Source organism: Calonectris borealis, chromosome 10 (assembly GCF_964195595.1).
Source record: "Calonectris borealis chromosome 10, bCalBor7.hap1.2, whole genome shotgun sequence".
NCBI classification, from domain to species: Eukaryota; Metazoa; Chordata; class Aves; order Procellariiformes; family Procellariidae; genus Calonectris; species Calonectris borealis.
Window position 1 is genome coordinate 10905187 of NC_134321.1, and position 20804 is coordinate 10925990.

The 20804-nt window shown below is 52.3% G+C and overlaps 2 protein-coding genes and 1 long non-coding RNA gene across 3 annotated transcripts; 2 read left to right on the forward strand and 1 right to left on the reverse strand.

Annotated features, from left to right (window-relative positions):
* Positions 1-2944: 2944 nt before the first annotated feature.
* On the forward strand, positions 2945-20793 carry P4HTM (prolyl 4-hydroxylase, transmembrane). Its single transcript, XM_075158481.1, has 9 exons — positions 2945-3211; positions 3282-3363; positions 12661-12851; positions 13885-13981; positions 16050-16212; positions 17832-18017; positions 18415-18505; positions 19038-19161; positions 20434-20793. The coding sequence occupies exons 1-9, from the start codon at positions 2945-2947 to the stop codon at positions 20655-20657; spliced, it is 1425 nt and encodes a 474-aa protein (XP_075014582.1). The 3' UTR covers positions 20658-20793.
* On the reverse strand, positions 7106-10610 carry LOC142086141 (secreted frizzled-related protein 2-like). The gene is made up of 4 exons (XM_075158754.1): positions 10201-10610; positions 9317-9489; positions 8313-8402; positions 7106-7454 (listed from the first exon to the last, which is right to left on the reverse strand). Exons 1-4 carry the CDS (start codon positions 10524-10526, stop codon positions 7120-7122), a joined length of 924 nt encoding a protein of 307 aa, XP_075014855.1. The 5' UTR covers positions 10527-10610; the 3' UTR covers positions 7106-7119.
* On the forward strand, positions 7521-12638 carry LOC142086142 (uncharacterized). The gene is made up of 3 exons (XR_012674975.1): positions 7521-8161; positions 10213-10331; positions 12595-12638. It is a non-coding gene; the product is annotated as an uncharacterized LOC142086142 (long non-coding RNA).
* Positions 20794-20804: the final 11 nt, after the last annotated feature.

Consider the following 20804-nt stretch of genomic DNA (forward strand, 5'->3'; position numbering starts at 1 on the left):
TGATCCCATTCATCAAGGTGAAACTAAACACCACTACATTATGAGGAGGAAAGATTATGTACAACACACTCCCTGGCACATGTTGGCAATGTGGACGGGCACTTGAATACAGGTGCGCTGCTTGTGCAGAGCCTGCACCAAGCCAGGCAGAAGATTAACTAGCAAAATTAATTTATTTGTATATTAGTATTGATACTGGTGGAGACTTATCAGAAGATTGATTGTTAGGAGCATGTGGAGCTTTTTTATTAACATTCTTTTTTCTAATGTAAAATATACACTAAAATAAAAATATGAAAACCTAGTTCATCTTAGTAGGGGTTAACATGAAAAAGGTTACTTAAATGCTGATGCTTGCCTGTTTGCTACAGGAAGCAGGCCACATGTTAAGATTTCACGGGCATGTATGTCACCTGCACCAAGAACACGTTGTTTGGAGCCAGTAAGGTAGAGCTGGAGTCTCTGATTTGAGGAAATCTTCACCACTGCGGGGAATTCATGGGGTTCTCTTCCATGCTGTATGTGGAAGCGTTGCCTTTGATGCATCCCCGTATATTGCTCTTATATAATGTCAGTTGACAAAGATTAAACTGGAGGGGGAAAAGGCTAAATTCCTGCATGTCAGAATAAGCTAACTCTGCTGTTGGAGCCTTTTTCATGTACCTGAGACGTGTGAGCCAAGTATTTGCAGCATGTATAATTGGGCAGATGGATTTTAAGAGAGAGATGAATCAGTTTAAAGGAGTAGCAGCTGTCATAGGAGCTAATCCTGTGGCCATGCTTGTTGTACACAGGAAATTTTCAAACTGAGAGGCCTTTTCCTTCCTCCCTCCCTTCCCGGGATGTATCCTCAGGGAACGGGGGAACGTACTGCTGAGGAGCTGCTGGCAGTGGAGTGGGGGTTACAACATAAGGGGCTGAGGGTACAGCAGGGTTGCAGAGAGGTGGCCGCAGCCGGGGAGCGGGGCAGGGAGGGAGCCCATGGTTTTTGGGAGCAGCGCTGCTTGCTACGGAAGAGATCTCCGTAACTGTGGCTCCTTGTGTTCCTGCTCTGTCCTGTTCTGGCTCCCCTCTAGGCTGGAGCCATAGAGGTAATATGTCTTTGCTCCAGCAGCTGTCTCCTGACTTCATTCCCTCCTCTGCTGCCAGCAGCAGCCTCTTTGTGCCCTCCTCACGATATATTCTAGGGTCAGTCTCTTCCTTCCTCTCCCCTTCCCAAATGATTGTCAAAGTCTGGGCACACTGGACCCAGGGGAAGGGATAGCGTAGGGGAAGGCTTGCTGAGACCCAGCAGTTTGCAGTGCGTAGAACTAATGTTTAAACTGTTCTTTAAAAATGTAATGTGCAAAGTACTAATTAGGATAAAAGCTGGTATTCTTGTTGTCTAAATGTAACTATCATAACACCTAATCTCTTTGCAGAACAGGTATGTGGAGTTTCCTAATCCCAAAGAATTCTCACTTCTGTTACTTAATTGTCCAGCTTTGAGCTAGATAAGAATGGTGTTTTGTCTCTCTCTCTCTCTCTCTCTCTCCCCCCCCCCCCCCCCCCCGCCTCCTGCCCTCCCTCCCTCTCCCATGCCCCCACAAAATGCTTTGCTATGAGTCCTTGTTTGTAGACAAGCTAGACCATATAGCTGTGGCCAAACTTACCGAACAGACTGCTGAGATGCTTGGCTGAGGAACAGTAATAAATATTGCACAATGTGCCCTCTAATTCTTTCAAATTTTCTGAAACTAGAGCTTTGTCAGCAGTTCTACTTACTGTAAAAGAAAACAAAACACCCTTTCTGAAGGTGGTAAAAATCCTGGTTTGCACGCACAGATCCTATTTCTATACTCTCTGGGAAAACAACAGGATTTACTTGCTTTTGCAGCCCAGGCAGGGTGACTTCTGTATTGGTGTCATACAGAAAGTCGTAGACTCCAAGACGAAGCCTGCAGAGCGCAGGGACTATTGGCTCGTTGTGTAAAGTGACTGACACTGCTTGAGTGGCAGGTGACAGGAGGGAAACAGGAGTTCTAAACACTAGACAAGGCCAGTTTTTTCCCCTCTAATAGGTACACGGCCCTATTCGAGTCAGCAAGGTTACATGAATGTGGGTGAATAGAAGGTGGCTCAGGAGCCGTTAATTCTGAGGTACAAGTTTCCCTTTGGTGCATTACTGCTACAGATGTGGAATGTTTGCTCTCTCTTCTTCTCTTTGCACTCGTTTCCAGTTCCTGCGCCAGCCCGACACCTCTCCATCCTTGCATCCAATACTCTCTTATTTTGGCTTCGCTTGTGTTAGTGCATTGGCTGCCTCATCTCTAACAGTCCTCAGGCTTCCCAGACTGTAACAAAAAATTTTCTACCGATGACATAAACTGCATGACTGCTGCTCTGCGCACTGGCAAATGCGCTGTGCCTGTGCGGGGACAGGGGCAGCAGGAGGTTTCTGTACTATAGTCTTGCACTCTAAATTTTAGACTTTTTAAGTGGGTGAAAAAAATATAACTTTATTTTTAAATGAGGCACTTGTTCTGGGAATTCCTTTCCTCGCCCCGGTCTGGTTCAGGCTGTGGGACAGTGTTGGTGGGGGGCTGCGGTGTACCCCTGACAGGGGCTGGGGTGGTCCGCAAAGCTGCTGCCACCCCTCGCTTTTCTTCGCAGGCACTGGAGAGGGGCAGGGGCGGCGGAAACCGGCCGGGAGACGGTTGCCAGAGGTGTGCCCTTGGTTTATTTGAAATAAATTGTGACTTTCTCACTTCGGAGGTGTCCCGGCTCTTCTTGGGGGGCGGGAGAGGGCAGCGCCCGCCACCACACGTGCTTGTTCCCGCCAGCGCCGCGCCCGCTCCCCTGGCCCCGCCCCCCGCGGCGCGCTGGCCCCGCCCCGCGGCGCGGTGACGCAGCACGCCGGGCGGTTGCCGGGGTGACGCGCGAGGCCTGGCGGGCCGGGGGCGCGATGGCGGCGGCGGCGGCGGCGGCGGCGGCGGCGGCGCGGGCGGAGGGTCCCCCGCTGCCCGGCCCGCCGGGGGGCCGCCCGCGGCCCGTCTGCTCGCGGCCCTACTTCCTCGTCCTCATGGTCTTCGCGCACCTCTACGTCCTCAACGTGCTGGGGCTGCTGCTCTTCGTGCACCTCAGCGCCGGCGAGGCCGGCGGGCCGCCTGCCGCCCCCCCACCGCCGCCGCCGCCGCCCGCCCGCGCCCTCCCGCGCCTCGAGGGCATCAAGGCAAGGCCGCGCCGGGGGGCTGGGGCCGGGGCCGGGGCCGCGCCGCCGCTCACCGCTGCTCTCCCCGCAGGTGGGCCACACGCAGCGGGTGGAGCTGGTGCCCGGCAGGGTCCACACCGTGCGCACCCTCAGCCTCAAGCCGCTCCTCTTCGGTGAGTACCGGCCCCGCCGCCTCCCGCCCCCGGCACCCTCCCCGCCGACAGGGCAGCGGCGGAGACCGGCCCGCGCTGCTGCCGGCCCCCAGGCACGCCGGTCGCGGGCAGCCGGCTCGGCGCCTCCCCCGGGGCTGGCTCGTGGGGCGACGGCCCGGCCGTCACCCGGAGCCGGGGCTGTGGGAGCGGTGCCCGTGGGTCCCGGCAGGCAGATCTGGGAGGTTTCCGCCGCCCGCGCTGCCCCGCCGGCTTCCACCGCCGCTGCCCTGACGGCGGGGGGTCTGCTCACACCCGCTGCTGCCTTACGCCCACTCGGGAGAAAAAGACTTCTCGCTTGTTCGCTTCTCCTCCCCGTGTCACTTCTCCTTGGGGCTGCTTAAAAAGAGAGTGATTTTGTTTAAGGTATTTTGATACAGTATTCGCAGAGGTTACTTTGTTCTGGATGGCCCACCTAGAAGAATTTGGAAGATTAACCTTTCCAGGTTTTTCAGATTCCCTTTAAAATACCGTGAATAGACAGAAGATCACCGAAGAGGACCTCGAAGAAGCTGCTAAGTGTTAGGAAGGGACAATAGATCCCCAAACTTTTTGGTAATAAATTATGATAAAGCAATTTAGTGTTGGTGCTTCAGTGCTGAGGAAATGAGTAACAGGAGAATTATAGATTTAATGTCTTCCACCATTTTGCGTCCTGTTCTAGATTTATCTTTATTTCTGGCTGCTCTGATACACAACCACGTGACATCCTTCTTTCAAATATTTTAAAACCTTCTTTACCTTTCTGTGATTTTTGCTGAGACTGGTAAAGTCTCATTAATTGAACTCTGTGTTCTGGAAATCCACTGGGAATATGCAAATTAATTTTTTGGGACAGATGATTACAAAATTCCTACTACTGCAAAGTCAGAGAAAACCTGTTATCTCTGGAAAGATAGCACTGAGAGTCTTTTAGATGCTTTCTCGATAATATAAGAAGAGAGGTTTTTTCTGATTCCAAATAGATTATACACACTGAAAGCCTGGCCATAAATTAGTTAAGTTTCTTATTAAACTCCTTTAATGCAATAAGTATCTGGAAGAAATATACAAAGTTCTTTTGTCATTTCTACATATGTGGTACTCATGGTATGCGAATTTCTAAGTGGATTTCTGTCTGACGTTCAGTAAACAGACGCACCAAGCTGGAACTGATACCCCCCAGCATTCACAAAACTGACGTCATTACCAGAACCATGGTCTGGGGCAATCGCTCTGGTTGTCGCTTGGGAAAACTGTTTCCACCTTCTCTGCCCTACCAGTTGATGCTGGCCTGCAAGGAAGGTGCTGAAGTTGAGAAAAGGCAGGTTGGTCCCGGCAGCACTAATCCCACAACTTTTAACTTGTCACTCTGGCACCTCCATTGGTTCTGGGGGAAGCTTTGCTCCCTGAGGGAGGTATCATGGACAGCAATGGACATTCAACATTTGAGGTGCCACGCGGGTCTGTTCTCCTTTGTCCTCCGATAGGGAGTCCCTTATTTAGAAACTGCAACTCGCAAGACAGCTCTTATCTCCCGATGAACCTGCCAGGAGCCAGCTCTGACTTTAAAAGACTTCCAGAGACTTCTCTATCTATGCAAACAGTACCAATCTAAATCAACTAGTTAAAAAAAAAAAAACTAATTTATTGCATCTCTGTTGTTTAAATTAGCGGAAGTATGTGTTTGACTGGGTTGTGTTAGACAAAACCAGAAGTTGCTAGCCACGGACTCTTGAATTTCTGGGGATTTTACTTAGCACAAAGTGTTGCGGCATGCGAGAGCCAATTTAAGGAAATAAGTGGCTGGTCTGTGATCTTTGCTTTCAGCAGAACGGGCTGTAGTGGGACTACAGCAGCGGATGGCTCATTAATGATTTAATGTGAGCTCTGTGCTTTGGAGCATGGCACTGGGCACCATGGGGGAACTTGCGGTTTGTTTTTAAATGTGGGTAAGTCATCTGCATTGAACCCAAGTGTATTTCATGGAGCTATGAAAAAGTCCCTGCCCTATTTTTTCCCCCTCTGGCTACGAGATGTCATTTCTAAAGCTTGTAAGTCAGACCATCTGTGCACTTTTTAGTTAGGAAACACTAGTAATCAAATAATCCTGTTAATGGAAAACAAATATCAGACAAAGCCTTTTCAACCTTCAGAGCTTTTATGTGTTCTGTTGTGTTTTCCAAACGCAGTCTGTTCAGAAGATACTGCCATTGCGGGGACCACCTGGCAGCGGGTTCTGTGGATCGGGCGGCAGTTTGCAAGACAAGGCAGCAGGGAGGAATAAAAATAGGAAATCTCGCTGTGTTTTTCTTCTGAGCCTCAGGGAATAGAAGTAATCACTGCACAAATGTCAGGGCGCAGCTGAATTTCAGTGTGAGTGTCTGAGTGCTTGTCTCAGCCCACACTAAATCTGAAGAGGAGATCGCACCACGGGTTGTTGGTGTGCTTTACGAGCACAGGGAGGCAATGTGTCTCCATCAAACCGGGTGGCTCTCTCCACAACCGAGACTGCAGGCGTCATGAACAAGGCAGAACGCGTTTCTCACAAAAGCTGGTTTTCCCCTTATTTCAGTCCCAAGTTGAATCCAGTGTAGAAAACTTTCCACGGACGGTGCTTTGCTAGGCAGTAGAAATCCGACTTGTTTTCTCATTTGGGGATTTGCTGTTTTCTGCTCTGTGGTCTGGGGTGTAGAGCTATAGCTCTGTTTACCCCTGCAGGGAATTACGCTCCCTGCTTACTCGGGTGAGAGAGTGAGCTGCAGAGAGCTTGGTGAGACTGAGTTTTGCCACCTTTTCTGTCTTCCTTGCATGCAGGGGGAAGGCCAGGCAGATGTGTAACGTTTCCTCCCCCCCCATATCAGAACTGCAAGTATCTCCTGCTGTGCTGTGGTCGGGGCTCACCTCCGAGTCCCAAGCAAAGCTGCTGCTGCACTCCAAAGCAGAGGTTTAAACAGCTGATGTCCCACTCCCGCGCTGCTTTCTCAAGGCTCTCGTGACATCTTCGGTAGTTCCCCAGTTACCAGAATCTTCTGATCCAAACTTAATTTCTGATGTTAAAAAACAGTTTTCCCCATTATGCAGAAATCCTCAGCTATCTTTGCTCTCTGCCTTTCCTGCTCAAGAGCGGCTGTTTCCTTTTACCTGTGCGGATGCTCATCAACTGTCAGTGCAGCAAGCTGAAGGGACAGCCTGAGTCACTGCTCAAGAGTGGAGTTTAGCATTCATTTTTTAATTGGGTGGGTTCCTCTCCCCATTAATTTACCTTCAAAAGGAAAGTATTTGCTCCATTACATAAAAAAGCATCTCTTAGCAGTCAGGGAGACTTCTGTGTAACCTCTCTGGACAGAAAGCAAGCAGGCACTTGGACAGCATCAATGTCTCAGGGTCCAATAATGAAACTTTGATGATGGGAGCTAGAAGGAACTGTTATTACAGGTCTCTTCTAGTTTGTGCTCGCCTGCAGAGTTCAGTTCAGTTTTGTTGTGACGTTGGATCCTACGCAAAGCCGTCCGTCGCGAGTCCTGGATCTGCAGAGCCTTGCGAGAGGAATATGTTGAATCTGCATCCTTAAGCTCTGTCTCAGTAAAACAGGGATCTGTAGTGAGGATCTGTGGACTATGACTGCTTTGAATCACCTAAAAATATTGTCTGTACATCTCCAAAACACCAACTGCCAGGGAAAGGAGTTTTCTAGCTGTAGGGAAAGGAGCAGTTTCTTATTGTTGGAATTGAGATTTTTCAGACCTTCCGGCCAGCCTGTTCAGGGCAGCGGTGATGTTTCCACCTCCGCACCGCCTGGTGCAGGTTCCTGTTCTTCTTCTGCCAGGCATAGGCCTTGTTCACCACCACTTTGTCACTCTGTACGTCGCCGCTTACAACGAAGACCCCTGCGTGAGTGCCTCTCATGATGTTGTGGACGCAGGTAGCATCTATGTCCAGCCACTGCTGGAGCCTGGTGGGGATTTCGGTTCTGAGGAGCGGGCCGTGCTTCAGGACCTCCACTCTGGAGGGGTCCAGGTCAAAGTCCGAGATGGTTGTGGTCATGTTCTTCCTCAGGATTCGGATTTTCACTGCTGTGGGGGTTGGAAAAAAGCTGTTAGTTCTGTTTACTTTTCATAGCTCTTACCTACTTCAACACACAGCCAACACAAGGCTTTCTTGCTGTTTCTGTAATGTGCTGATGCATCCATCCAAGCTCTTGTAATTGCAGTGAACTTGTAAAAGCTCTCATTTGAGGTTAGTTTCCAGTACTGAACACCGTTCTTCTCATTCTGCTTTTCTCATGAGAGAAAGCGAAGGCGTATCAGCACCACGGCACAGGCAGAAACCCTGTAGGGAGCAGGGGCACAAGCAAGTGGATGCATCAAATTCCTGGCCTCGTGCAAATTACTTGACTTCTCTCTGAGCTGGGATTTCAGGAGATGACATGACTGCCAGCTGCCCAGAATTTTTAACTTTTTTTTTTTTTCATGAAGGTTGTGTGCCTGAATTCAGGACCGTATCTCGAAAACTTCATGCCAGCTGATTGAGCAGAGCCAGTGCTGCCGCCTGCTTGGGCTAGGAGAGGGAGAGTCGCATTACTAGAACAACAGTCTTGAAGTTTGAAATAACTAACATGGAGTTTGCTAAAGGTTTTTATGGGCATCGATCGAAATGTTGGTCTCCAGGGAAGACCAGAGTAGTGCTTGTATTTAGCAGCCACAGACCAAAAGCAAATCAGAGCCCACAGAAAGAAAGCAGGTCTTCACCTTCAGTGCTGCCTGGAGCTGGGCCCGAACAGGTAAGTTGGGATCTGAAAATCCCTGGGATCTGTTGTGAAAGCTGCAGTTCCTCCAGGTCAGTTTGTTATGGCAAAGCCATCTTCTGTCCACGCCACTACTTGGCTGCTGGAGGGAACAGCAACACCTGAGAGGAAGGGGGGGGTTACTCACCAAAATCATTGGCACAGAGGTTTTCCAGGATCTCCCTGGCAGTGCTGGCCTCCTCAAGCTCGCAGTCCTTGCAGCTGGCTCGGGGCACTGCTGCAACAGAAATTTGGTTATAACGCCCTTGTCAAGCTTCACTGGAAAAGGCATAATGCAAGTTTGAGATCTGCGAGTGGTGGCTTGCTGTTTCCGAGTGGTGCTTCCTCCCGAGCTACCCTGGAGAGACAGCTTGGGCTGCCAGGGTGGGAAATGTTAAGCTCTCCTTTCTGTGGCTGGGGCAGACGCTGCTTGTCGTGCTTTGTTTAGGCTCGTGTGTGTTGCTGCATGTTAAAGCAACAGTGAAAATGCTTAATGAAGATCTCCCAGTTTGGATGAAACAATAAAGCCATTGGTATGGCCAGACTCCATCCGGTGATGCTGAAGTGAGATGTCTGTTCTCCCCTTAACTGCTCTTGAATCTCCCGCAGTGTTCATCAGTATCTGGGTGTTTAATTTAGCCTTTCAGTCTTAAAGATTTTTCCCTTGTGTAACTCATGTCTGCAGAGGCTTATGCCCCTTTGTGGTGTTTCCTAATGTTCAAAGAGAACGCTTGCAAAACGTTTCTTTTTGCATGTTTATTTAAACCCTGGACACAGCTGAAAGATCAGGGCTGCAGCTCCTTAGCTCCGCTGGAAGCGCCTCGCGCTGCCTGGAGCCTGCACGCAAGCTGTGCCCGAGCGTTAGGCTTCTACAGCCGGTTCTTCCCCCTGCCCCAAACCCCCCGTGGTCTGGTGGCACCCGGGGAGCTAATGAATACAGCAGAGAGGGGAACAAGCTGCAGTCAACATTACGCTAATTTTTTAGACACGGTGGAGTTCCCAGAGAGAAGAAAACCAGAGTCCATAATTTTTTTTTTTTTTAAATATAGCTTAAACCCAGAAATATTAGGAACAGAAAGAAGGCATAGGCCCATCCTTTTGAGCTTTCAGTGTTACATATGGGAAAACATACGAGGAAAAAAAAACCCTTACTTCTCCTGCTCGAGGAATTTTCATCCGTGGAGACTGCTGCGATGCACAGTTCGTGATCTGCAGGAAACTTGTTGCAGTTCAGGATTTCGGGCCAGGGGTAGCCGTAACAAGCCATGACGGGTGCGCAGCTTCTCTTGACGGCTTCGCACAGGCTGCGGCAGGGGTAGATGAGCCTGGGGAGGGGATGGGAATTGCACCTCTGGACCCCTGGCAGCAGGCTGAGGGTCGAGCCCTGGCATCGCGCTGCTGCCGCCCAGGGCTGTGCTGGGGTCTTTGATGTGTTTTGAACATTCATGCCCAGGAAGCAAACAACAAATTTCTGAGGGGATGAGGCCGTTCGATACAGGCTGCTGCCAGAAGCCCTTCCCCCTCCCAGGGATCTAATCTAGTTGTGCAAAGGCTGCTTACCTTTACAGGTGCCTAATTAGATACCTGACTTCCTTAGCAGCTCTGTCCTTTGACAGCTGCACCTCAAAACTGAGGATTTCTGTCTGATGCTGGCGCTGTCGGGCTGAGGAAGCCCCTGCATGGTCGGGGCAGGAGCTGGGGAGGGGCTGCAGGGGAGGTGGGAGGTAAAGCCGGTGGGTGCCAGCAGCGAGGGGGCAGCCAGGGGAGACGGCAGCAGTGCCTGGGGTGGGAGAGCAGGAAAATCCAGAGGAGGGAACATAATGTTTCTGCTCCTGCGAGATGAAATGCTCCTGTTTCACTTTCAGAGGGAAGGTCCCTGCTGGGTAATCCAATTGCCCCTCGCCGAGAGGGGCAGCACGGCTTCTCGGGGACTACGCTGATCGCATTGCATGCGTTTTCTCTCGGGAGGCAAATGCAGTTGTGGTCTTGGGGAGTGTTACTTGCTACAGCTGAAATAACTTGTAAAAACATCTTACCTGTCCAAGCAGATTGGTGCAAAGAGGGAGCAGAGGAAAATCCTAGCATCTGGGTGGCACTCCCTGGCCAGCAAGGGCAGCCAACTGGAAGATTGCTGGATCACTTCTGGCATGGTCTCGTGCTCCAGCAGGTTGGGAATCCTCATCTCGGAGTAGCCGATATCGTAGCACAAGGCCATGCGGTGTGGAATGGGCGTGCAGCTGGAGGATCTCCTCAGGTAGCTCGCCCAGGCTCCTGGAGAGCCCCAGAGCAGCAGGCGCGCCAGGAGACCCAGCAGCCATGGGCCGCCCGACCTCCAGGGGTGCCTGCGGTGGGCCGTGACCATGCTCAGAGCGAGCTGGGAGCGGGCGAACGGGCGGTGCACCCCGGACTGAGCTGTTCCCAACTGTGGGACGCCTTTTATAGCCTACAAGCCATCTCTCTGTCAATCCATCCTCATTAAGCGCGGCCCTTTCAGAGCCCTCATGGGGAAGACAATGCTCCAATTTTTGTTTGCCAGTGGCCCCGATTGTTTGGATTTTAGCAGGGGTTTGGCTTAGATCAGCAGGTGTGGAAATGAGGGCAGTTGGGGAGGGATAAATGACTTGGCCCATGTGTCTTGGGGCTCTTTCAGCTGAGATTGAATCTCTGTTTGACACCAGTGCTCCAGCCCATCCCCTTTCTCTTGCTCCAGGATTAGTCATTATTTCATAAACCCCAATGTTTTCCTCTCTTTTGTTTTTTGTAAAAGCAATCAAGTGTTGCTCAAAGTCAATTAGGAGGCATTTGTTTAGCTGGATCTATTGTTGAGCAGGCAGAGAGATAGGATGGTCTCACAGCCAGAAGTTAACCGTTTCGGAGGGCTGAGGGTAGAGAGGAACTAATTTGCAGCTGTGGAGCCGGGTTGTTTGCAGATGGGATTGGCAGTGCTTAGCTGGAACCCCCCCACCTTGCAACCTGCGTGACAGAGCGCGCTTTCCGGTTAACAGAGTCTTTACTTCATTCCGAAATCCTGTTACTACCACTGAAGAGCGGGATTGTGCTTCCTCCAGCACGTAATTAAGATTCCAGAAGCCGTCATTATTGTAGCCCAGTTTGGGGAACTGGAAATACTGGGGGTGTTGCTTGCCAGCGCACACGGTTCATTCGGACCTGGTGCCGTGCCATGAGGTTCAAGCCGGCCAGCGGAAGCTCCGGCTCTGAAGCGTCCTCTGGCACAAGGACCCTGCGCTGCCTGTGGCGGAAATTGTTTCCTCGGAGGGTGTCACAGATACAGCCGGCCGCATTGTGTTTCTGGGGCTTCCCAGGAACATCTCATTTTCTCCAGGGCTAGTGCTGGTCTGTACTTAGCAAGATGCCAACTGCTTATTGACAGTTTGAGCTGATAGGGTTGATTTAAGGTCATGGAAGTAATTAACTTCCCCCCCCCGCCCCATTGAGGATTGCTGCTGTAGTTGAGATATAATGTGTCCTTGGCCCATACCTGCAGGAGCTCTAGGGGGCTGCAATTTGGAGAGCAGGACCTTGGGCCTAGGAGCACTTAAACCTGTCCTGCTTTGGTGGTTTTTCTTTCCCTCTTCAAAAGTCTCAGCAGCTGGTAACAAGATCCCCGTAGCAGTGACAGACATCAGCCAGAAGGATCTTCTCAACCTGCTGGGCCACAGCGTAACTGTGCTGTGAAACAGGACCTCACCAGCGCTTTGCAAGTGCGTGCCCAGTGCACCATGCAGCCAGAAATCTCTTAGCCTCATAGTCGTCGGTGGATTTAAATTTGCTTGGGATCCTGGTATTGCGTGATTGTTGCTGGTGTCGTGCTGCGAAGGAAAGCTGGTGATACCAGCATGCTACCTGGGTATGGAGCATGGCATCCGCCGTGTGCAGTGTCTCCCCCTTTAATATTGCATTTGAAGACCGTTTTTAGTGGGGGATCAAGGGAATGAATGGGAACAAGTTCGGAAGTTGTCTGCTTGCTGTTTGAGTTTCATAGTAGAGCACTGTTCCCCTGAAAGGCCTTTGGTTTTGTGCAGAGTGCTGTCCTCTCCACGTGAGAGCAAGGAAGCCTGAAACCCCGGCCATCACCACTGCTCACTGCAAAGGTTTTGGCCTGCCTTCCTGCAGAGCAGCAGTTCCCAGACTGTCACAGATCCACATGTCACCTTTGAAGTGATAATATACGGTGATATGCATGTGTTTGTTCACTCCTTTGTCCATTGTGGTATCTGCGAGAGAGTTTAAGGGCTTGACCCCTGGATCCAAACATTTAGGGACTGCTGCTGTAAAAACACCCGCCTCCAGCAGCTCAGGTGTGTGGTGTATGTTTTTTGAGAGCCCTTCTGGTGGAAGGCTGGATGTGTTTGAATGTCCCAAACTTAGGCAGTTTCTAAATTTCCCCCCCCTTTTTTTTTCCTTCTGAGTGGCCTGACATCGGTATGGGGTCCTCAGTTCCTCAGTCTCTGTTGCTGCTCACGCTTTTGCTGCAGAAATTCCTGACTTCCTGACAGAGGAGGAGTGCAAGCTCATCGTCCACCTGGCACAGCTGAAGGGGCTGCAGAAGAGCCAGATCCTACCAACAGATGACTATGAGGAAGCCATGGAAATGATAGAAATCAGCCAGATGGACATTTTCAATCTGCTGGACCACAATCAGGATGGGCAGCTGCAGCTCAAAGAGGTAGAGTGCGGGACAGACTGGGGGAGATTTGCTGGGGGACCCTCTGGCAAGTCCTCTCCTCAGATGGTCTCTTGATTACTGGGGTGCTTGGGTAGGGCCAGACCCTGGTATATAGCGGTCAGAATTTGCTTAATTTTACGTCTCGAGACTTGTGCTGGCCTTCAGTGTGGAAGTTTCTGGGGAAATGTGCAGCAGTTGTGATGCTATTGGGAGGTAGCAACGCTCCTTGGCAGGAGATGTGTGTTTTGAATATGCTGGGTAAAATGTTCCTTGTGCTGTGGGTTTCCCCTTGCTGGGTGTCCCAGGGAAGCGAGTTTGTAGTGTAGGCGCTGCCCTGCGCGGCCTGCGAGGACTGGCTGCGCTCAGCTGACCAGACCTCGGCAAAGCCACCCCTACTGATGACCCTGGAGGGGGATAAGAGCACCTTGTCCACAGCTCTTCAGCACCCTTGCTCTGGCGGGCAGGGTGCATCAGGGCAGGCGCTGGCAGTTCAAGGATGTCCCTCCCCAGGCTCCCGTTTCAGGGGGGGCTGGGGGGTGTACTGGGGCAGCACAGGTTGTGGAGTATGGGGAACTGCGCCAGTGACAACCCAGCCCGAGGCTCCTTTCTCTGGAGGTCGGAGCCTGCTGAGAGCTCTCCAGGATACTGCATCTCATCTCTCTGTCCACATGGAAAGGAAGCATTTTGTTCCAAGCCTTTATCTTGGACAAGTAAAAGCATTCACTTTTATCATCAGTAGCTTTACTTTCCCTTCAAGAGAAAAAGTTGTGCCCCCTCCATCTCATGACTGGTTAATCGAGTCCCAGCCGTCATTTGCCATTACCTAAACTGGAAATAACAGCACTCATCAGCCACACACTGTGTGTGCCTGCCAGATGATTCTCACTGCAATCTCCTTTCTGCAGAGACGTGCTGACGCCTGGCTGGCCGATGCTCTGCAGAGGACAGCCCGCCAGGCCTCACGCAGGGAATCTGTAGGGTTTCATTAGTACAAGAAACCAGTGCCCGGTGTTGATCCATTTATGAATTTCAGGTGTTGACCCACACCCGGCTTGGGAACGGCAGGTGGATGACCCCCGAAAACATCCGGGAGATGTATACTGCAGTTAAGGCTGATCCTGATGGGAATGGTAAGAGCAGCCCCACGGGAATCCCTTTACCCTCAGCACGCTGGGTGCCTCGCGCAGCCGTGCGGGGCAGAGCAAGAGCCGAGTCCCTGCCCAGGCGTGTTTCTCTAGCTGTGTTCTTCAAAGGAAAATAACGCTGCTTTAGAGACCTTCGCGTAAAAGTAAAATCAGTGTAAACCTCTTATCGCAGCACTCCTGCCCCTTCATCGCCAGTCTAGCAGTATTCTAGTTCCACCACCTGGGCTTGGATCTTGCAGAAGCAGGACCAGAACACAACTCTGCATTCCCTCTCCCCTGTCAGATCTGCCATGGTTCATGCCCAGCTGTAACAGGACCTTCAGGGTGCGCTTCTGCTCCTGTGCTCTGAGAGACCACTCTGGCTCCGACTACGTAGCTCTTGTTACCTGGACTGCAGGTTTTAAGGTGCACCCTCCACTCCCCCCTGTTTTCAGGGAGACTTCTGCAGCAGGCTGGGAGCGCCGCGTCACTGGCAGGGGAGGGCGGAATAACTGGAGGTGGGGGTGGTCTTGTTGGTCAGCCTTTGTTGCTGACCCCCCTCTCTGCCGCTGCAAAGTCTCTGTATTCCATGAGGCCATTTCTGCCCCTCCTGCCCTCGGTCTCCCAAGGGCTCCCGCTGGTCCGGACATGCACTCTAACCTCTGCTGCTCTAATTAGAGTGGCCTCAATTAAGCAACTCTCCATTTCCTAATCAAATTAAGTGAACACACAGGTTCTGCATGCTCTCTTGCAGTGACCTGGCGTTGAGAGCTGCTCAGGAGGAGCTGCTTTGGAGTTGAAGCAGTACCCATGTGAATGCCTAAATATCCGGAGGGCACCCTGCACCCTGCTCCTCCGGGCTGGTGGCATTCTTGGCAGGGGTAGGAGCGTATGACTGAGTCCTCAGTGGCTTTTACTGTTCCGGACATTAACAAATGAAAGGTCCTGTTAAAGTGCACTTGGCAGGACCTTGCTTCCAGAGAGCTGCTTCCCTCCGTTGTTAGATTGGTACGTGACACCAAGAGACCAGGTCACAACCTGGATGTGGCACTGCGTCATCAAAGACCGCGTGGAGTAAGGGGAAGTGGGGGCAGGGAGACACTAGAAATAATAATGGTCTGGATAATTTGGTCATGACCACTGGCACCTGAGGAACTGTCCCAGGCTGACCCTGGTGGCTGGTCCTTCGTGCCCGGGGAGCAGAGCTGCCACCACAGCAGCACTGGGTTTGCTGCCTGAGCGAGCTCTGCTCACAGTCCACGATGCGTGCTGGCTGCCGGGCAGCACACTGCAGCACTCTGCACGCTCTGGTCCCAGGGACCTGGTCCCCAGCATGGGGCTTTCTCCTTCTTCAAAAAGGGGAAACAACAAATGTGAGGATTTTTCTGAAGCTGACAAAGGCAAATGTCCATCCCTTGCCGAGTCCAGTTGAGTGCAAACAAGAAATACCTGTTTTAGTAGAAACCACTTTTTACCTCTCACTTTGCTGTTATTTCTACTTACGCAAGATCATACTCTGTTTTATTTCTTGCTCATGTTTTGCAATTACACAAATGCAGAAGAATGTATCACTTGTTTTGGGTTTTGCTTTTTTAAATTACCATGCCAGTTCTTGTAGAAAATGTGGTCCGAGGTGTCCCGCTCTGCTCTTAAACGTGTCTATTTAAATAAGTAACAAGCCCCAAGGCATCAGGTGGCGCAGGCTTTTTAGCTGTGGCATTGTGTATGTTAGAACTGTCGTGACTATTTCTCTCCTTTGATGGATTCTTGTGTGTGTTTTAGGAGCTTTTTAAAGTTCAAAATGGTATTTTACCTGTCCCAGTTCTGACCCTGCATGGCAGCTAACGGTTCACTTTTGCAGGTTGCTGTACGCCCTCTGCTCAGCTAAAGGTGAGAGCGTGGCTGGGGTCTGTAACGCTGCGCGCGCGGGGTGCAGCCCATGGTGGGCCCTGAATGGGGTTGGTTTGAGGAAGGCGGTTTCTGCGGTGCCCTCAGCTGGTGGTTTCTCCGAGTACAGGATGCCAAGAGCTGTTACCTGCGCCAGAGTCAGCCAGCTTTTCCTCTCTTCCCGTAGGTGTGCTGAGTTTGGAGGAGTTCAAACAATTGAATATCCGTGATTTCCACAAGTACATGGGAAGCCAGAAAGTGAAGATGAGTGACCTGGTGCGCAACAGCCAGCACACCTGGCTCTACCAGGGCGAGGGAGCACACCAGGTCATGAGAGCCGTACGGCAAAGGTAAGGGCCAGGCAGCCGAGGGGCGGTTGGGTTTGAGTAGGCACAAGAACCACCTCTGCTGGGAGAGGCAGTGGCAGACTTGCTAATATTCACACTTCCTAATTGCGTGAAAGTCTTTGGAGTATAAAGAGCAATGAACACAGACACGAAATGAGGAGAGGAGGTTTTCATTAGAACAAGAATTTGTATTGTCCCGTGGAAAAGGAAAAAGAAAAATCAAACCTTTCAGCATCTACATTCACTTTTGGGAACAGCCCTATAAAACCAAGAAGACTTGGCATTATATGAAATAATTCGTTCTAATTAGTAAATGAGCTTACTAGGAGAAACCGTCTGTTTGCAATGCTGTCTGGGTGCCAGTAGTTACTGTCATTTGCTTTAGTTACTCATGCATTTCACTGAAATCTGTCTTAGCTGTTCAGGTCTGACTTTTTAAGAAGCACGACTTCACCTCAAGTAAGCCAAGTTAGTTTAATCCTCCGAGAACACGTATTGCAGGGCAGCTCACGGCAGATGGGAGAACCTCTTACCTTTCCCTTCATCTCAGATTTGGTACTGGGACGCGTTGAAACCCAGCACGCAGGCCAAATCGTTTAGCCGTGGTGAGTTTCAGATAATTGGCTGGAGACTCTCTTGTTCTTGTGGTGCTGGTCCTCGCCCAGAACATGGGTGGGTAAAATCTGTCCCGAGGCTTGAAAACGGCTGTTGGCCACTCCTTTTCTTCAGTGCATTCCAGCGGGAGAATGGGATCGCATATTGCCTTGATTAGAGCAGACTGTGGCTGCCACCTTCTCCGTGTCAGCTAGCCAGCGCACACAGGCATCAGCATATTGCTTTTACGCTCTTCAGTTGGCCACTGTTACGAGGACATGAAGACATAGCGCTGAAGGAGGCTCTTACAGTCCTCCCTGGGACCATGCGGTGCCTGGAGGGGCTTTGTCATCGTGCCTGGGTGCCGCGTTCCCCTCGCGCCTGCCCCGAGGGCTTCACCGGTCTGAATTCTCAGAGCTCTGAGTGTTCTTTGGCAGGTCTCGAGAGGTACCTGCTTGCCTTGGGGATGATCTCAGATGTAGGAGCGGAAAAATCCCAGAGCAGGAGGGCTCCGGTCTCCTTGATCACTTCCCGTGCCCCTCTGCCCTGGGGGGAGGCTGCTGAAAAGGCAACAGGGAAAGGTGAGTTAGGTGACAAGAATATTCCTAGAGCTAGTCTCTCGTTCACTCTCAGCAGGGGCCCTGTGCTTTGCTAGCTGTCCCCAAGGTCTGTAGGTGGTGTGCAGGACTCCAGAGAAGCCATGAGATGGCACATGAAGGCTCCAGGGACACACACAGAAGGGATCTTTCTGAGCAAGCAAAGCCTTCCTGAGAGCAGTCCTGCTGCAGATGCACCCTTCAGTTTTGGGGTTTTTTATTAATTTTGACAAGGACTTTCTGAGCTCATGCTGATGGTCCAGCAGATCTGTAAGGACCTAGTTATCTCAGCATGCTTGTGCAGCCCATCTGTCTCTCCGGTCTATTGGGGAAGGGGGTTGTCTTTCTCTGGATTTATTCGGTGCTTGGGAGTAGCAGCCAACCGGGGTGATGGTGGTTTCCCCTCACCCGCTCTGCTCTCCTCTTCCCCAGGGTCATGCGCCTGACTCGCTTGCCGCCCGAGATTGTGGAGCACAGCGAGCCCCTCCAGGTTGTGCGGTACGACCAAGGAGGGCACTACCATGCCCACATGGACAGTGGCCCCGTCTTCCCTGAGACTGCCTGCAGCCACACCAAGCTGGTCGCCAATGAAAGCGCTCCCTTTGAGACCTCCTGCCGGTAAGGTCTGCCTTGGCACAACCTGGAACGCGCTAGAGAAGAGGTGTGAGAGCCGTTTCACCTCACCTCGCATGGGGCTCGGTGCTCAGGTTGTGGGCTGGCAAACCAGCTCCGGAGATCGCTGGCATGAAAGGGTTTGAAGGGGAGGTGGGTGAATCCTGTGGGTCCATGTGAGGAGGGCAGAGTGGTTCTGCAGAGCTGCTGGGCCATGCCCACCAGAGGCTAGAAATGCACGCTCACTGTTGCGAGAGGGGATTTTCTTTGTTGTCCTTGTCTTGTCCTTGGAGAAAAACTTGGCGGAACCGCTGTATGTACGGTGGAGGGGCAGGGTACGGACAGCTCCTGTGCGTCTCCTCCTGTTCCAGTTGTGTCCCCTGACAGCCACTCTGTCTTGCAGGTATGTGACAGTGCTGTTCTACCTGAACAATGTGACTGGGGGAGGCGAAACAGTCTTTCCTATAGCTGATAACAGGACGTACGAAGAGATGGTAAATGAATCTCACCTACATGTTACCCCTGGGGATTTTGAGTCCCTCTTTGAATGTCTTTATTCGCTGTGGCTGCAGAAGGGGTCCAGTGTGTGAGGCTGGTGGCCATTAGCCTTCGTAGCTAGAGCATGGGGAAGCTGTGTCCCTCTGAGGCCAAGGGAAGGGGCGCAGGGCTCTGACAGCTGCAGCTCTCCCCGCTCAGAGGTGCGAGGGGTCCTCTGTTGGCCATGCTGCCGTAACACAGGTCCTGCTCGCTTCTGTCTGGGCAGGTTTCCTCAGGCTAATTCTTGGCAGGTATGTTGTGCTCCTGTCAGGCAACGTGTTAAGGAATGGGTGGCTGCTCAGAAACAGGTCGTGGACCTCCAGGGGGCTGAAACTGCCTGCTCCGGGTGGGTTGTGAAAGCCCTGTCCTGCCCAGCATCAGCCTTGAGCTGTCCCTGTGGGGCGTTCAGGCAAAGGGCAGGATGACAACCCAGTGCATCCTCTTCATCCCAGCCCCGTTTGCGACACCTTCTCTGTGGTTTCTTGCTAGTCTTTGATCCAGAATGACGTTGACCTGCGAGATACTCGGAAAAACTGTGACAAGGGCAATTTGCGAGTGAAACCTCAGCAAGGCACTGCTGTCTTCTGGTACAACTACCTGTCAGACGGAGAAGGTACGGTCCCGTTTCAAGACTCGGCTCTTGGGAGGGGTAGGACTGCAGGGGGTGACAGCCGTCGTCTTCTTGCAGCGGCTGGGAGCTCAGAAGAAAGCCAAAGGGTGGTAGCTGCCTGCTAGTGGGAACTGCAGAATCTACTTGTCACCAGCTGGGTAGGAGCTTCCTGACCCTGAAGGGCCTTTGTTTACAGGCAGTAGGTCAGTGGCTCCTGATGTCTTTGGGGGACGGGACTAGCTAGCAAACAAAGACCTTGGCTGCACTAGCCATTGCCAGCTGCCTTCCATCCTGCTGTGCGAGCTGAAACTCCTGCTGGAACTTAGTCTGCAATTCAAAATGTTTCACTGATGTGGTGTTGCCCAAAGGGGTGGGGAGGGGAGGTAGACAAAGGCTCGGCCATCAGCTCTGCAGCACAGGGAGGCATGGCCCGACTCCTCCTTTATAGCTCAGCCGCAGCCTGATGATATGTGTCCTTGGGGCTGTTTTTCTCACGAAGCACAGCGCAGTTTTCCCTGACAGCCAGGCTGGGGGATTGACGTGAATCTTCCAGGCTGCTGGTGAGTGTGACTCCAGAGTTTCGATGGCAGATTTTGAGCAGTGGTGAGAGGAAGGAGTATAGCATCCCAGCTCCCCTGGGAGCAGCCCATGTTTCCATCTCTAGAAAATCCACAGAGGAGGTCACAAGACCAGCGTTTGGGCTGTTGGATGATAATATCAAGACCATCACTATCCTGTAAGAAGAGCCCTGTTGTGTTTTTATGAGCAAAATGTTCCTAAATGGAAGGCGGCTGCTGATGCAAGTCTGCTACAGAAAAACCATGGGACCTCTGTAAAGAGAGGATCATTTAGAGCTGCTGAAATGCAATCTCTAATAGGGCTCTGAGCCGCTGAGTTCCACGGGCCTTCTAGCAGCAGCACCCATCTCTTCCATGCCAGCCTCCCCTTTTGGGAAGAGAGAAAAACGGCAGCCATGATGCAGAATGCGAGAGCCCCTTGTGCTCAGTGGAGACACGGAGGCAACTAGCGTTTTGCACTTGGGGAGCCTGCCCTGGTGTGCTCCTCGTAGGTTCTCGGGTGGGGTAGCACTGAGGTGGAGGGCTGCCAGGAGGAGCCAACTCCTGGAAGATGTATCTGAGCCACAATCCAAGCAGGCGCCGTGGGCAGGAGGACTGGTGTCGGCATTCGCTGGCTGTGCCTCCCTGTGCGGTCCCGGCTGTGCCTGCCTGTGCTGCAGCACTCCTCGCCGCCTCCTAACAGGGCTTTGCTCCGCAGGCTGGGTAGGGGAGCTGGACGACTTCGCCCTGCACGGGGGCTGCCTGGTCACCCAAGGCACCAAGTGGATCGCCAACAACTGGATCAACGTGGACCCTAACCGCCGACGGCAGCTGCAGTTCCAGCAGGAGATGGAGCGCTACGCGGGGGCCGGGGCCGGGGCCGCAGCCCCGGGCGAGTGGACAGTGGATAAAGCCTACAGCGGGGTGCACCTGGAGCTGTAGGGCCGGGGGGCGGAGGGCCTGGCGGGCCCAGCCGCGCGCACGTGGCCTTTTCCCGCGCTGGGCGGTGGGGCGGGGCCGCGGGCCACGTGCGCGGCGGGGCCGCGTCGCGCGCGCCAATAAAGGGTGGAGAGACGGGCGCCGCCTCCG